Source organism: Corvus kubaryi, unplaced genomic scaffold (genome assembly GCF_017639235.1).
Source record: "Corvus kubaryi isolate FWS band 111438036 unplaced genomic scaffold, C.kubaryi_AGA036_p1.0 37382, whole genome shotgun sequence".
Lineage (NCBI taxonomy): Eukaryota > Metazoa > Chordata > Aves > Passeriformes > Corvidae > Corvus > Corvus kubaryi.
Window position 1 is genome coordinate 7,568,152 of NW_024581124.1, and position 14,344 is coordinate 7,582,495.

Here is a 14,344-nt window from a genome sequence, read left to right on the forward strand (position 1 = left end):
GTATAATTTCTAAATAACTATGGAGGCAAAAAATTTGGTAAGGGACATCAATATTTACCTGTTACCCAGTGTGCCTATTTGGTGACATCAAGCACGTCTAGATAAGGATAAAATTATTTCCCAAAAACTGCAGAGCACACTACACTCTCTTTGCCCATATAATGCTTCATCTTGCTTCTTAAAATGCACAGCTAAACAGATGGGACTAAATTTAATGAGGAAAACAATAGACTGGGTAATGCATTGCAAATATTTTGCTCGTGTTTACAAAGAGTGAGGAAGAAGCTCTCAAAAGTGAGAGAACTACAAAATCTCAGCTGGGAACTTGATGGAACAAATCAAACCAGAAGTTACAGGACAGTTGCACACACACCTTGTCCTCACTGGGTTTCCTTTCCAGGACAATCTGTGTATGAGCTCATATTTCTTTTAATAAACATCATGCAGTGTTTATACTCAGCATGTGCAAGTACACAGAATCCACAACAACTGCATGAACCACAACACAATAATTTATTTTTTTGTGTACCAGGGGTCATTTTAAAGGTTTGCTACTGAATGATGAATAGTGAAGGGGAGTTAAGTTGCCAAGATTCAATTCCCCCACGAGGCTGCTTTGTATTTTCCTTCTGAGGAAGAGAAATCAGGCAAATGCACTCCATGGGCCCAGCAAGATAAAGTGTGATGGAAAACTCACCGCTGAAATAATCTTTGATTTTGATCCAATGCCCATGTCAGTCAATGAAAATATTCATACTTTCTTCCAGTAGCTTTGGACGGGGATTTTAAGGAATCTGACAGACAGTGCTTGGCAGAAGGAAGCTCCCACCTTGGCACACACACACGTTTCTTCTTTGGCCAACAACATTCACTCAGGTATACAACAATATATGCTTTAATCAAGAAAATTCAGGATACTACAGCAAAGGGATTGTGCAGAATCTGAGTTACAAGATGGAGAAAGTGATTCCTGCCATGATTACCAAGGGAAGTTCCTCCCTTCCTCCTTTTTTCCATACGTGCAGATTGCAAAGAGATGAAACTTCCTAATTATTAGGTGCAGAGGATATTTACTTAAATATTATAAACCACATAATAAATCCCCAAAAACCTATGAGATTTTGTAAAATTTCACAAGTGAATCACACATGTAACACAGGAAGTTTTCTAACAGCAATGCCAACCACAGAGCAAACACAGTCAGGTCCTTGTAACCGTGCACTTGACTTGCAGTTCCATAAGCAGTGAACAAAAAGCAACAAATTATATAAAAATGTATTCATTAAACCAAAGAGTTGTGATTAAAATAGGAACATCCACCTGCTAGATGAAGGCATTTTAAGACATGTCAATGTTGCAGAATGGGAATGGAAAATAGAAAATCTTTTTCCTTCTGCAGATTTAAAATTCATAAAAATCTCACCAACAACATCATCATCAACAAGTCACGAAAGACCAAAACAAAAAGAAGGAAAGAAAAACCCAAACAAATGAAGGGAAAAGACCCAACCCACCAAGAGAAGCCCAAGTAAAATTAATAAACCGAACCAAAAAAACCCCACCACAAACAGCCCTATAATGACCCCCTGCTATAATGTCTGACATCAAATAATTTGAAAAAAATTAAACTAGCCACACTCAAATTCTAAGATATGAAACAAGTTCTTTTAAATAATTTGTGACAACAATATTTCCTGCTAGTTTTTACTTCCTTTGAGCACTAGGACTGAGTAGCATTTGTGTGGTGGGCTGAGCGACGCAGTACAAAACAAAGCCACAGCTTTTCCAGAAGCATTTCCTTGTGCACCATAGGAAAATGTATTAAAATCATGGCAAAATATTTGGAAAGGACCAACACCCATCAGTCATGAAAAGCAAGGCTGCTGGACGTGACCTACCTGTTCTCAGAGGCAGCAGATTTCCTCTGGCAAACGACTACAGCGGGTGCGGATTTCCCGGTGTAATCCACGCTCTCTCTGATGTCCCACAAGTAGGGGCTGCTGGCTCTGACGCTGAAAACGTTCACACCTTTCTTCACCTTCGCCCTGGGAGAACAAGGAGATATTTCACCAATTAGATAGGAAATGTCAGCTCAATCTAGTCCTTATTTCTTCATCAAGTTCTCATTATGGCCCACAGAAAATGCCACCGCTCATTAAGAGCTCAACAGCAGGACAAGGAAAGGAGGTGAGAGAAATAATTAAGACTTCCATATTTTGAAGAAATAATATCAAGATAGAAATCTGATTGAACTAGTGTTAATTACAGCTTTAGCCATGGTTAAATTGCAGGGTAGGTATGTTCTGGAGCAGGCTCCTCACTGCTGCTCTTCCATTAGCCACACTGAGGGCACCACTGGGCATGTTAAGGCTCTCTCCTGGCTACAAGTTATTGTATTGGAGCAGAAAGTACCATTTTTGTTGAAAAAGAAGTCAGGTTGGTGCTGGGGCTTATACCTGGAGCGAGAAGCCATTGCTAGGCCTCATTACAAGAAAAATCTACTCTTTTTCTCCCCCATCTTTGGGTTACTCAAAGATGACATTCCTTATCTTTGCTCCAATTTTCATCATCTTTCTGAGTCCACAACATTTTCTTTTGATACTGTTGGGTTTAATTGTCCTGTCAGCTCTGAACTTAAAAATACTTAGTTTTAAAAATTCTTATTTTTCCTAAAGCAACTGATTTCTCTGTTGCTCTGTTTCCATGTGTAAGGTTAAACAACAGGAAGAGTATATGGCAAACTGGACTGGTTCCTACTGAGAGGTACTTTCTAGTTCTCATGTGCCAGCATAATACTTCTGGGTTTGCATGTTAAAAGAATCACCAGAATAAAAACTGGAAGTTACTAACCAGAAGTGGAGAAGAGGGACTTTAATATGGGGAGAGGGAGAGAGACACTTTCAAGTATCTGTTTCGATTCCTCTTACCAGGTGTTGCCTTCTTTAATTGTCTCTCTCGAAGTAAACATGTACCTCAGGGCACTACAGAATGACCCCACAGGTATAAATGTAAAATATAATGTTGGCCAAATTACTGAATTAGGAGTCCCTGGTGTTAACTTCTGGTTCCTGAACGTGTTTACAAGAAATCCATTGTGGTCAAGCCTCGTGCATGAGGTGTCAGGAAATGACAGTTTAATTATATTTGCTTAAAATCTCATACACAAAATCCATTCAGTGCTATGGCAAGTTCTCAATTCCGGGCAGAAACCCCAAAAAGGTCCGTGAGCTTTTTGTCTAAACAGCTGCTGCCACGCAGAGATGCAAACAGCAGTGAAACCAGCACTGTCAGCTCTGCCCCCGCATGAAATTGCTCAGGAAATCTTTGAAGGACAAGATCCACACAGATGTTTTCAGAATGAAAGCCAAAGGATTCCTTCAACTGTCTTGAACAAAAAGGATTATATCTCATTTCTTTTACCACTAACTCAATAGCAGTGGCTGCAATTTCCTTGGCACACCTGGAAGAATAAATACACGAAGGCTGCCAATTTTTGTGCAAGTTCTCCTATGCTAATTTCACAAAATGAATTTTAAGCAGGTGCAGTTGCTGCTGCTCAAGCAGACATCCCTCAGGACAAGAGATCAGTGGTCAAAGGAGAGTGGAAATTAAACTACACTCCTGATGTCTCAGAGAGGGAGGTAGGAGAAGGCCACACAATCTGGAGGAAACATTTCTCAGCACACGTCTTCAGCTGTTCCTAGTGTCCAGCACCTGGTCCTGCCTTCCTGCTCCACCCCAAGGAAGGAAAACTGCTGGGCATCAGGTGAGGCCAGTGACAGAAAAATTATCCCCTCTCCCCAGGGAGATTTGGGTGGCTCAGGCCCTGTGCATTAATCTGGCTGTGATTCAGAAACTCATCCCCACCCCTGGAGCTCTAACACAGCTGCTGTAGTTGAAGGTGTCACTGTGGGATTTGGGGGACTGAGCTGATGGACTGAAAAGCCCCAGCCTGGATGGAGCTGAGCTGATCTCCAGCACCCCCAGCTATGAGCAAGGGGCTGCTTTCATTTCCCACAGCCTGATGCTCCTGCTGCCAGCTTGGCCCCTCAGCTTTGTAACAATGGATTGTGTTGACTACACAGCAGCTATGCTTTTATACATTTTATTAACAAAACTGGCATGGAGTCCAGGAAAAGCAGCCTTAGACCACAGCAGGGTCTACACCTTGCTCAGCTGGCACACCTGCAATGGCTGTACTGCAACTGAAAAGCTGTGCAGGGTCTCAGCACTGCTCAGCAAACAGATACACACTGAAAATTGAAGGAAGTTCTCACTCGTAAGTTAAAAAGCTCTAAAAACCATAGTAAAATAAGTGTGTGAGCACAGACACATAGCTGATACCATCCTCATGTCTTCTGTCTGTATTCCTTTAAATGCCAGGCTGAGGAGGCAAGGCAGGAAAACGGACACGAAACCAGCAGGACAAGCTGAGTTTATCCTTGACATTCACTTTATCCAGTGACAAACTGCCATCCTGTACTGACTTCTAATGCTTCAAAACAAATGCAGATCCTTGGGGTAAATGCAGTCTATGGATCAGGATTTCTTAGAAGAGGTAAAGTCTCATTTAGTCATCTGTGAAAAGATCCACTCCCCTGACTTTACTTAGAAAACAGTAACCCAGGTTTGCTGTTTTCTACAGAATTAGAGGTTATGAACTCCTTTTGAGGAATCAGATTAATATGCTTCTATAATTAGCACAGAAGCTTCAATTCCTCGATCCCAGGAAATGTTTTTTCCTTCAGTATATCTCAGTGCTGTGTTTTCCACTGCTGGGCAACTGCAGAATTTTATTCACCCCATTCGCAATGGCAGTAGCACTTTGCAATTACCAAAGAGTGACCTGGATAAAGCAGGGTTAATAACAACTGAAGGTGTGGTTTCTGTCACCAGACAAAACTGAAATCACCTGAGGTGAAAGCACTGTGCCTGCTGCCAGAGCTCAGTGACCTTCCTGCACATCTGCTGTATGGGATGGCCTGGCTCCTGAGGCAGCCTTGGTTCAGCCACAGCTCAGCCTAAGATTTCTCCACTGCAATACACCAAAAACCTGCATGGCAAAGCTTTTCCATGTATTTGCTCTCAGTTAACAGTCCAAGTACAACAGGTTGTACATTTGCTCAAAACCCCGAGGCTGGGCTGCAGCAAGTGGAGCTCTTGGAGTGTTTTGTGCCCGTCACTTCCCTTTGGGCCAGTCTGTTTTGCAGAGAGGAGGAAAGAAAGGCTATAAACGTTTCAGTCATGTCTGGTTTGGGGTTGTTGTTTCTTTTCCAACAAGGAGCCTATCCAGCTAAACACCTTCCTGGCTGTTAGTTACCTCTGGATCACTGCTCACAGCGCAGCACATCAGTTACCGAGGCTCCTGAGCGACTCACCCCTTGCACCAAATCAATCATGGCAAACAAAGCCCTTGGGAGTCCACAGTCCCTGAAAACTCGTCAATGCTGACAGGGTACAAATCAAGGGAAGGGAGAAGCAAAAAAAAAACCCCACAGAAGGAACTCCCAGAATCAATACATCACAACTGAAATCAAGGAAATACATTACCTAAGTGCATAAAGATAGTGATTCCCAATTCCATCCCATGACCCACTAAACATTATGTTTACTCTGGTGATGGAAGAGGCTGCAACTCCAATTAAAATGCAGGCACTGTCCTCTCTCATTTATCAAAGTGTCTGGTTTAGCATCTCCCAGTCTCTGCAGTTTACAACCAGTTAGCGCTTAGCTTTCAGCCCATGTCATTACCGCGGGCTGGTAATGGCTGTGAAATTGTTACTTAAGTGTTGGATAAAGTGGAACAGCTGCCTGGTGAAAAATCACAGCGCTACACACGCGTGCCGCTGAGTGCCACGGCACAGTGTCACAGAGCGTGTGTGTGCTCCGAGCAGCCGCGGGGACAGGCCCGGGAGAGATGGCACAGAGCCCTGCCCCCGGGACGGGCAGCACATCGGAGCCAGGGATGGGCAGGGCACGGACACCCGCCCGGGCTGGGCCAGGGATGGGCAGGGCACGGACACCTGCCTGGACTGGACACCCTGCCCCGGCACGGACACCCTGCCCCAAGCACGGACACCCTGCCCCGGCACGGACACCCTGCCCCAAGCACGGACACCCTGCCCCAAGCACGGACACCCTGCCCGGACTGGACACCCTGCCCTGGCACGGACACCCTGCCCCAAGCACGGACACCCCGCCCGGGCTGGGCTCCCCTCCGCATCTCACTCCGACAGTGTCCTGCACACAGCACACGAATATCACACATCCCCCTTCCCAACACACGGTGCAAATAAACAGGCAATCCAGCCCCTAAACAGCTCTAAATAAAGATGCTTTAGACCCGTGACATCGAAGTTAGTTTTTCATTACTGTAAGTGCTCAGGGCAAAGATCTGTGGGAACCTTTCATGGTCCTGAGAAAGGGAGTTACTTGCAACATCAAAGGAGAACAAGAAAAGGGAGGCTGTTAACATCCTGCTACCACTGGTTGTCATCTTGTCACCAGTGGCGACGAGAAGGTGACAGATAAATCGTGTGCGGAGGGGGCATTTTTGAGAGCTCCTAGGAACCTACCAGACATCGCAGTGGCCTCTGAATTGCCTTGTCACTGCATCTCCCCAGAGCATTTCAGAAATAACTGGAAGGGGCTTCTATTTCTGTTTAGTGTTTTTTCCTGCCCGGAGCCTGACCTTAACCCAGCAATGGAGAGAGACCAGAGCTGTGCCGGATACTGGCAGCCTTCTCTTTGCCAGTATCCACCTCCTTAGGGCAGCAGGGACAGGAGTAGGAGGGGTGGGGAGAGGCTTTTTCCCCACCAGCCCATTTCAAACCAAAGACAAGCAAAATGGGAGCAGAAATGGACCTGACCACAGCTTTTCATGGCATGAAACAAAGAAATCAGGTCAATTTTTACTCACTGGAAAGTCAAATGCACTCGTGTAAGTCAGCAGCAAAATACTCCCTGCACAAAACCCTGCAAGTACCCATACAATTCTACCCTGTAAATGCCCAACATCTCACTGCCCAGAGCCCATTCTTGCTGAGGACGATGCCACGGGTTGCTCCTCACACAGGCTCTTCCCAGTGACCTCCCCTCTTGATCCTATAACAATTGCTGCTCTTGGAGCTGGAAACATCTCGTCTGTACGCCCTGAGCCTGGAGGGGCTGAAGGGCAAAGGCAGCCACCCTGCACACACCAAGCAGGAGCTGACAGACCTCCTCAGGGTCCTCCTGAAGACCAGAGTTAAATGTCACGCTTGAAAATCAGGTAGTGTGGGTCCAGATGCTACCATGGGATCTAAAAGACAGCAACTGTGGCACGACTAAGCTGTAGATGTATTCACAGAATTCCCTGGGAACTGTCTCTTGCTGGCAAGTAAGTGCAGAATGATTCCTGTTAACGCTCGGAGTACATTAAATGCAGACACCCTCTGCAGGATCTGAGGTCATTCTGGAGCTCTGTGTTGCTTAAATGAGGCCGTTTTGATACCAGAACACTTCGGTCTGACATTTACATCCTGATGTTTCACTGTCTGCACACAACCTCCTCCCCTCCCTGAGGCCTCTGTGCTCAAAGAATCGTATACAAATGAATGAAAATACCAGAAAACAATGGAAAACAACAAATTTTCCACCTTTACTTCAGCATTTCTTTTAAATTTTGGAGTACCAAAACTGAAGATAACACAGGTTTATGAAAGCCAGAAAAGCTGGTAAGCTCGTGAACAGCACTGGAATGGGAATGAAGAAGGTTAGAGAGCTCACCAGATTTAACAACAGTCAGAGGATGAAGTCGTGAAGCCAAGATTCCCAGTGGAAACAAAACCCAGAGGTAATCAAATGCACAGCCAGCCCTTTGTCTTTCCACTCTCCCTGAAAAACCATCCTTGGGCCAAAATGCATGCCCCATTTGAGAAGCTTAGACCAAATTAACCATTCCACAGCACAAGGAGGGCTGGCTGGAATTCGTGTTTCCAGCATTTCCATTTCCAATTTTATGTACAGCATTAGGGTAATGCTAAATTTATCCACTTTAAGGCCATACTCTTCTTCTGCTTCCCTCTGCAGTTTCATTGCTTTTTATGGCTGAAGCTAATATAGGACAGAATTTGATCCTGAAAGAGGCTCTTTGAACATCAGTCAGAAATAAAATGTGCCTGTCATTGAGAAAACAGGCACAACTCAGCCCGGTTTTGTTAGACTTGAGGCATATTTGCTGTGAGCAGATGAAAACCAAGCATACAAAGCCTTTCTGGATTTTTACCTATCATGAACCCCTGAAGAAACGTAGACCATTAAACCCAAAAATTATTTCCCCATCAGGAACAAGCCTTTACCACTGAAACTCTTTCAACGGAATAAACTGTATTTGAGAAGGGCCCGGTTAAACCAGCTGTTCTAGAACTGGCTGAAGTGAATTGCACCTTCCTCAGTTCAACAGGAAAGGCAGATCACAAAAAATAGGTCATGGAGTAAGACACATCCTACCAACCATCTGAATGTCTGGGTTTAATTCCATAATTAACTTTGGCATGGCTTATAAAAGGTAGGATTTGGATGCTGTGATTTAACGTGCAGAGCTGGCTTCTGCAAGGCTTTTTTTTGTTCTGTTCTCCCTGTTGAATACTTGATGCACAAACCAGTGTTGTCAGTTGTTTTCAGAGAAGATGCCTCGAAGTTTCTTCAGATTACACTAATAGTTCCACTGATTGAAAATCCACAGCAGAAGAGAATCGGGAGTCCCTGAGATACTGATGGAGTTAGAATAATTTATGGAGAGCAGTCTAGCACAACAGAAGCTATTTAAAGCTGTATGATATACCCACAAACTCTTATTAAGGTCTGTGGTTTTCAGCCCTGTGAGACAGAAACCAGTTATCATTATGCATCACCATGAAAGCAGATTAAAATTAAATCAATCTGTTTATCTATGGGTTTGCAATGCAGCTTTTCCAAAGCATAACACATTCTCCATCTAATTAACATTTCAGGAGGAAAACCCATTCCACACAGACACTAAGCCACCCTCATTCAAATGGAGATATTACAAAAACATAGCCCAGGTGGATTTATAACAAAATTTAATTAGCGAAAGGGCACAAGACCTACTTAGGCTTCAGAAGTTGAATTGTGCATACTGGGAGTTAAATAAAATGGATTTTTCTGTAATATGTATCTCATGGGCTGCCAAAAGTGCCTGTTGTGCTCAAAGTTTGTGTGCATGCACACAGGTGCAGATATCTGCATACATGTACACTGTATTATTCCTCTGCCTTTCAAACACAAAGTCCTTGTTAAAAACATGTTTTTCAAGATGTAGAACACATGAGTCTCTGGAGAGCCAAAAGGAAAGGATGCATACAAATCGATTTAAAGCAGAAACAAATACAGAGTCTGCAGCTCTGACCTCTATTTACTCACCAAACAAGGCATCAGAGGGCCACATCCTCAGTGGGAAGCAGAATCAGGTATTTTTTTCAGAAAGACCCTGAATTAGATGGAGCTCAGGAAGCAGACCTCCAGAGATGTTCAAGCTAAGAATAGCACACTGTGCCCCCCAGGGACCCGCAGGAGTCATCTTGGGACTCCCAATGTGACAGAAAGGCCAGAAACAGAAAGGTCAGACACAGGTTTTTCACAAACCTCGTGGCTGCCCCATGCCCACAGCCTGGCTGGTGCCCCCTCCCTCCTGCTCCCTTCATCTCTGGGCTGTTCAGGATGCTCGAGGAAGTGAGGAGGAGGAGGAGGAGATCCCCTCCCCACCCCCCTCCCCTGCAGGATGGAGCACTGGGCACCAACGAGCAACCAGCCTGAGCAGGACAAAGCATTTCTGTATGCAGGGGTGTGCGGGAAAGTGTTTGCTTACAAAAATGAAAGGCAAAGATAAATAGTGCTGCCTGCTGATTTAAAGTGGTTGGGAGCCCCATGGACTGCTTCAAACTACTGTTTCCAAAATAAATGCAAAAAATATTATGTAGGGTCTGAAATCTTTTAAAATTGCTTGTAAGAAAGCAAACAATGCAGCACATCCCTTTCATTCCTGGCCAAACAGCAGCAAAGCTGCTAACAGCACAGCTTGTGCAACCAGCAATTTTTTAAAATTACACTCAGATTTAAGAAAAGACAGGAAAAACAAAGCACAGTGCTGGGCACTCTGTGCAGTGAAAACAAAGAGCCATCTGCCCCACTTCACAGGTGAAAAACATATTATGAAACAGCTACCACAGCACAAGCAGCATGGGAGTGAAGCTGGTGTTGAGCAGCCCCAGAGAACCCTGCAGCCCCCGAGACGAGTGCAGTGATGGATTACCCCATCCCCTACTGCAGATGGGGTCAGAAAGAGAAGACAACAAAACATTTTCAAAGAGCTGCAGGGACATTTCTCTGTGTTTATGTAGACAAATATACATTTCTGCTGAGCGGGAAAGCAACAAGTGGGGGAGTTCTTCTGATTCACTTAAACTGGCTGAGAACATTGAGCACAGAACAGCGAAGAAAAAAGGGGTGAATTGTGCAGCACGAGTCTTCCAACAGAAACAACTGCAGAAACAGGAACAGACCTTTATATTCTCTGTACCGACCAAGAAGAAGTGGGGTTGGTAAAACCAGTCCTTTGGCTTCATCTCCAAAGCAGCGCCTGGTGCAGGGCCTCTTGTTTTGAAGTCACACAGTAAGAGAATTTTTTGAGGGATGCAGATTCTCCTTCAGAGCCATGACCTGGCCAATAACCTTTTTACAAGATTTGAATGGAAGGATGCTGTTAGCAATCAAAACTAGAGGAATTTTGCCTCACCAAGCAGCCACCACCCAAACTCCCCCAGCTTCCTGATGCTCAGTGACAAGGAGCGTGCATCTTAAAGCAAATGCTTCCAGGCTGAGGCTAAAATGTATCAGCAGCCACAAGTAACATCAAGAACCTCCAAAAATGTTCCTGTCCTCTCCTGGAGGGACTGAACCCAACAAATGCTCTGTGAGCCCAATGCTCCTCCCAGGGCAGGCTGAGCCACTGCAGCCCCAGGGCTCCACACTGGAGCTGCCCGCCCTTCCAGACCTTCATGGTGACACCTGCAAACTCCCAGCGCTCCTGGTGAACGGGTTGGTGCTGGGAGGTGACCTGAAAACTGTTCCTGACTAAGAAGTTTATTTCAAACTCCAGCAGCAGGGCAGTTCTGAGGTATTTCCAAGTCACATCCTAATGCAGAATGAGGCGGCAGCAGCACTGAGAGCGGAAGGAACATTGCTCCACAGCACTAACGAAGAGCCATCAGTGAAAATGAGTTAGCTCTGTTCCCTAGCAACTTCTCACAGCTGCAGATAAAATCATTTTCTGGACATCACAGAAATTGTGAATACTTAGTTCTCTTTCACAGGAATTCTCTCATCCACTGCTGTGAGCAGCTCCCTCTAGGAGGTGACACAGGAGCCATCAACAGAAATTGAACCATTACATTCGCTTGGCCAAAAACTGTAAAGACCCACGGATCCATGTGTGCTGTGTGTACCCTTCATTCAATGACATGTATGTCAGATGTTCAAAGAACAGCATCTGAGAGACAGAAATCCAGCACGTAACAGTCTTTGCTGCAAAAACCCTGCGCCTGCAAAGCCTTTTGTGCAAAGACGCTTCCTCCCTCCTGGGAGCCATTCCACTGATTCCTGATGACATTACTTAAGGTTTACAGATCAGGTCTACAGTAAAGACAATGGAAAGGATGTGTATAAATAAAGGGTGCAGATTCTTTAATGGAGAAAAAAGCCTGCATTGCTCCAAAGAGTTGCTGTTGGCATAAAATAGATATTCACTGAGCAATTCAAATAGGAATTTTTGTTCTATACATAAAATCCAGGCTGAACTCTATACCTCTGTGGTGACACATTTAACCACCTTTCTGTCATCTGCACGAGTGGCTACCAAAGCAACATTTGCTAAATAGCAGCAAGGAGTTCTGCTGCAGGCAAAGCCTAACAGCTCAGTGAAGCCACTGATGCAGAAGGGAGTTCAATTAATACAAAAATGACACTGCTCAAAATTATTCTGTGCCCTTAATGCAGGGTACCCACAGTGTTGTCAGGATCCAGCTGCAGCAGTTAACTCCAGTGCATGTCAGAGCACAGTTATGGTTATGATTTTAATCTTGGAAGAGCTATAGAAAACCATAGAAAAAGGCCTGGCTGATCCAAGCAAGCAGAAGAGATCACTTGGAATAACACAAAAACCTCCTTGTTGATTGCTCTCCAAGACAGAGCTGCTCTGCAGGAACACAAAGGCAGCTGGTAATCCTCTCCACATATAAATCCTGAAAAAATAAGAATTATGTCTCCTCTCAGCCTCAAACTTCATGCATATCCTTGGACTGCTTTATTCTATTTGTGCATTTCAATGTAAGAAAGATGAGGAGGAGTGAGAGACTTCTTGTCACAGCACACAACTGTTCTAACAACCCTTCTGGGGGATTCAAATGGGTGAGAACCCCCCACTGTCCTTCATCAGTGGTCAAAGTTAAACATCATGAAACAGAATATGGGAACTTAAAACACGGACTGAGCAAGAATTCATGTGCACATGAATTTTTCTTCTTTTTTGTATTAAAACCTTGTAGCCTTGGACACCAGGTCTAATGCATCAGAATTTTAGGCACCAATTTGCTCTATTGAAAACAGAGGGTTTTAAAAGTTTTAATGAGCAGACATGCGGGAATGTTACTTGTAGCAAGGACTGACATTTTTTACTTCTACAGCACAAGTCCAGTAGCAATCAGCCAAAACATTAACATTCTAAATCATTTGCTACTTTGTAAAATTGTCTAGGAAGAAGTGACCACCAGACAGCTGTTTTTGAAAGGAAAAATGTTGTATCCCTGGCTGCCAGCTGGTAGGACAAAATCCACTGCAGAATAAAAGCTGTTTTAGCAGGCAACTGAAACATCAACACAAAGGCTGGATGATGAAGTGCTGAAAGTGATGAAACACGAGGCTGAAGAAACCATGATGGAGAGAGAAAAACTGCAGAAAAGGAGCCCAGGAAAATAACTTAAATCGTGAGTTTATCAAACATTGACTTTCCCCTCATTCTTTAAACCCCAAGAAACCTGAGCCACAGTTTCAGGAATCCCCGTGCTCCCATTAGACAGCCAGGATTTTACAGCTTGGCATAACACATTCAGCTTGGGAAACCTGTATGGTTATGGAAGGAGGAATTTAAGTCTGCCCAGGGATTAAGGCATCACTCAGACCCAGAAAATCGCAGCACCTGTTGGCTCAGAGCTGCCTCTGATCAATTAACTCCTGTGCTCCTGCCAAGTGGATGTGCACTCAGTAAATCCAACCCCTTCACGGGGGTTTTACAGGCTTAACAGACACAGGGCCAAAATCTGCATTCAAAAAAGATCCTGCATTTCAGCCACTCCCAGCAGCGTCCTCTTGGCTGTGCACTGAGGCAAGGCTGGGCTCTGCACTGCCCCTGGCTCTGCTCCTTTAGCTGGTGGAGTGCATTTGGGGACCACAGCTTCTGGTTTAGCCTGACTGGGAAGGAGCCCCACTTGTGCACCTCCCGACTGCTCTGTACCATGAGCTGAAGCACAGCAGGTGAGGGCAAATAGGAGACTCACTCTGCAGGTATGCTCGAACACTGCGCACTAATGTTTGCATTCCAGTGGTACTGTGAATGCTTCAGAGAGAAAAATCCCCCAGCAAACCCTGGATGTGACTGAGTATGACCCATTAAAACCCCCCTTTCCCAAATAAGATGCCAGTAGCAGCAGAGGCCTCTGTGAACATCTGCATCCCCCTTTCTGAGCCATGGTCTGGCTGAAGATTTGTCCTCATAGCAACAGCTTTGAGACATTCCACCTGTTCTGCTCTCACCAGTCCCTGCAGAAGCCCCAGCCCACCTCTGTGACCCAGTGCCACACTACAGGCAAGTCAGGCTGGCAGAACACAATGCCTGTTGGTATTTCGATAACTGGGTTAAAACTCACAGCACTGAAAAACCTATAAAACCTCATTGGGCTTTCTGATCCAACAGACAGAAGCTAACACTACGCTGGTGTGGCTACCAACAGCACTCGCCTTTCAGACTGTGTTAGTGGGCTTGGGGTTTCTAATGAGTTTAAGACAGGGAAAAGGCAGACATCTGCTTCATAAAGAACATTTTCCCAGCTGTAGCTGGAGTTTCTCCTGCACAAAATGTGCACACAGTGCTATCACTCTGAAAATCACTGCTTTATTCTCAAATTGCAGAGAGGTAAAAGGATGAATCAACAAACAGGGCAATGAAGAATCCAGCCCACAGTTGCCAGTGAAATTAGCCCTTTGGAGCGTTTTGCACGCTGATTCTTCACAC

At 44.9% G+C, this 14,344-nt stretch overlaps 1 protein-coding gene across 1 annotated transcript in view; it reads right to left on the reverse strand.

Annotated features, from left to right (window-relative positions):
- The window catches only part of TMEM132D (transmembrane protein 132D), a 207,199-nt gene that overhangs the window by 121,907 nt on the left and 70,948 nt on the right, over positions 1–14,344 (reverse strand). The window contains exon 3 of the mRNA XM_042034985.1: positions 1,899–2,045. Within this exon, the coding sequence (XP_041890919.1) occupies positions 1,899–2,045 (147 nt within the window). The remainder of the gene's footprint in view (positions 1–1,898; positions 2,046–14,344) is intronic.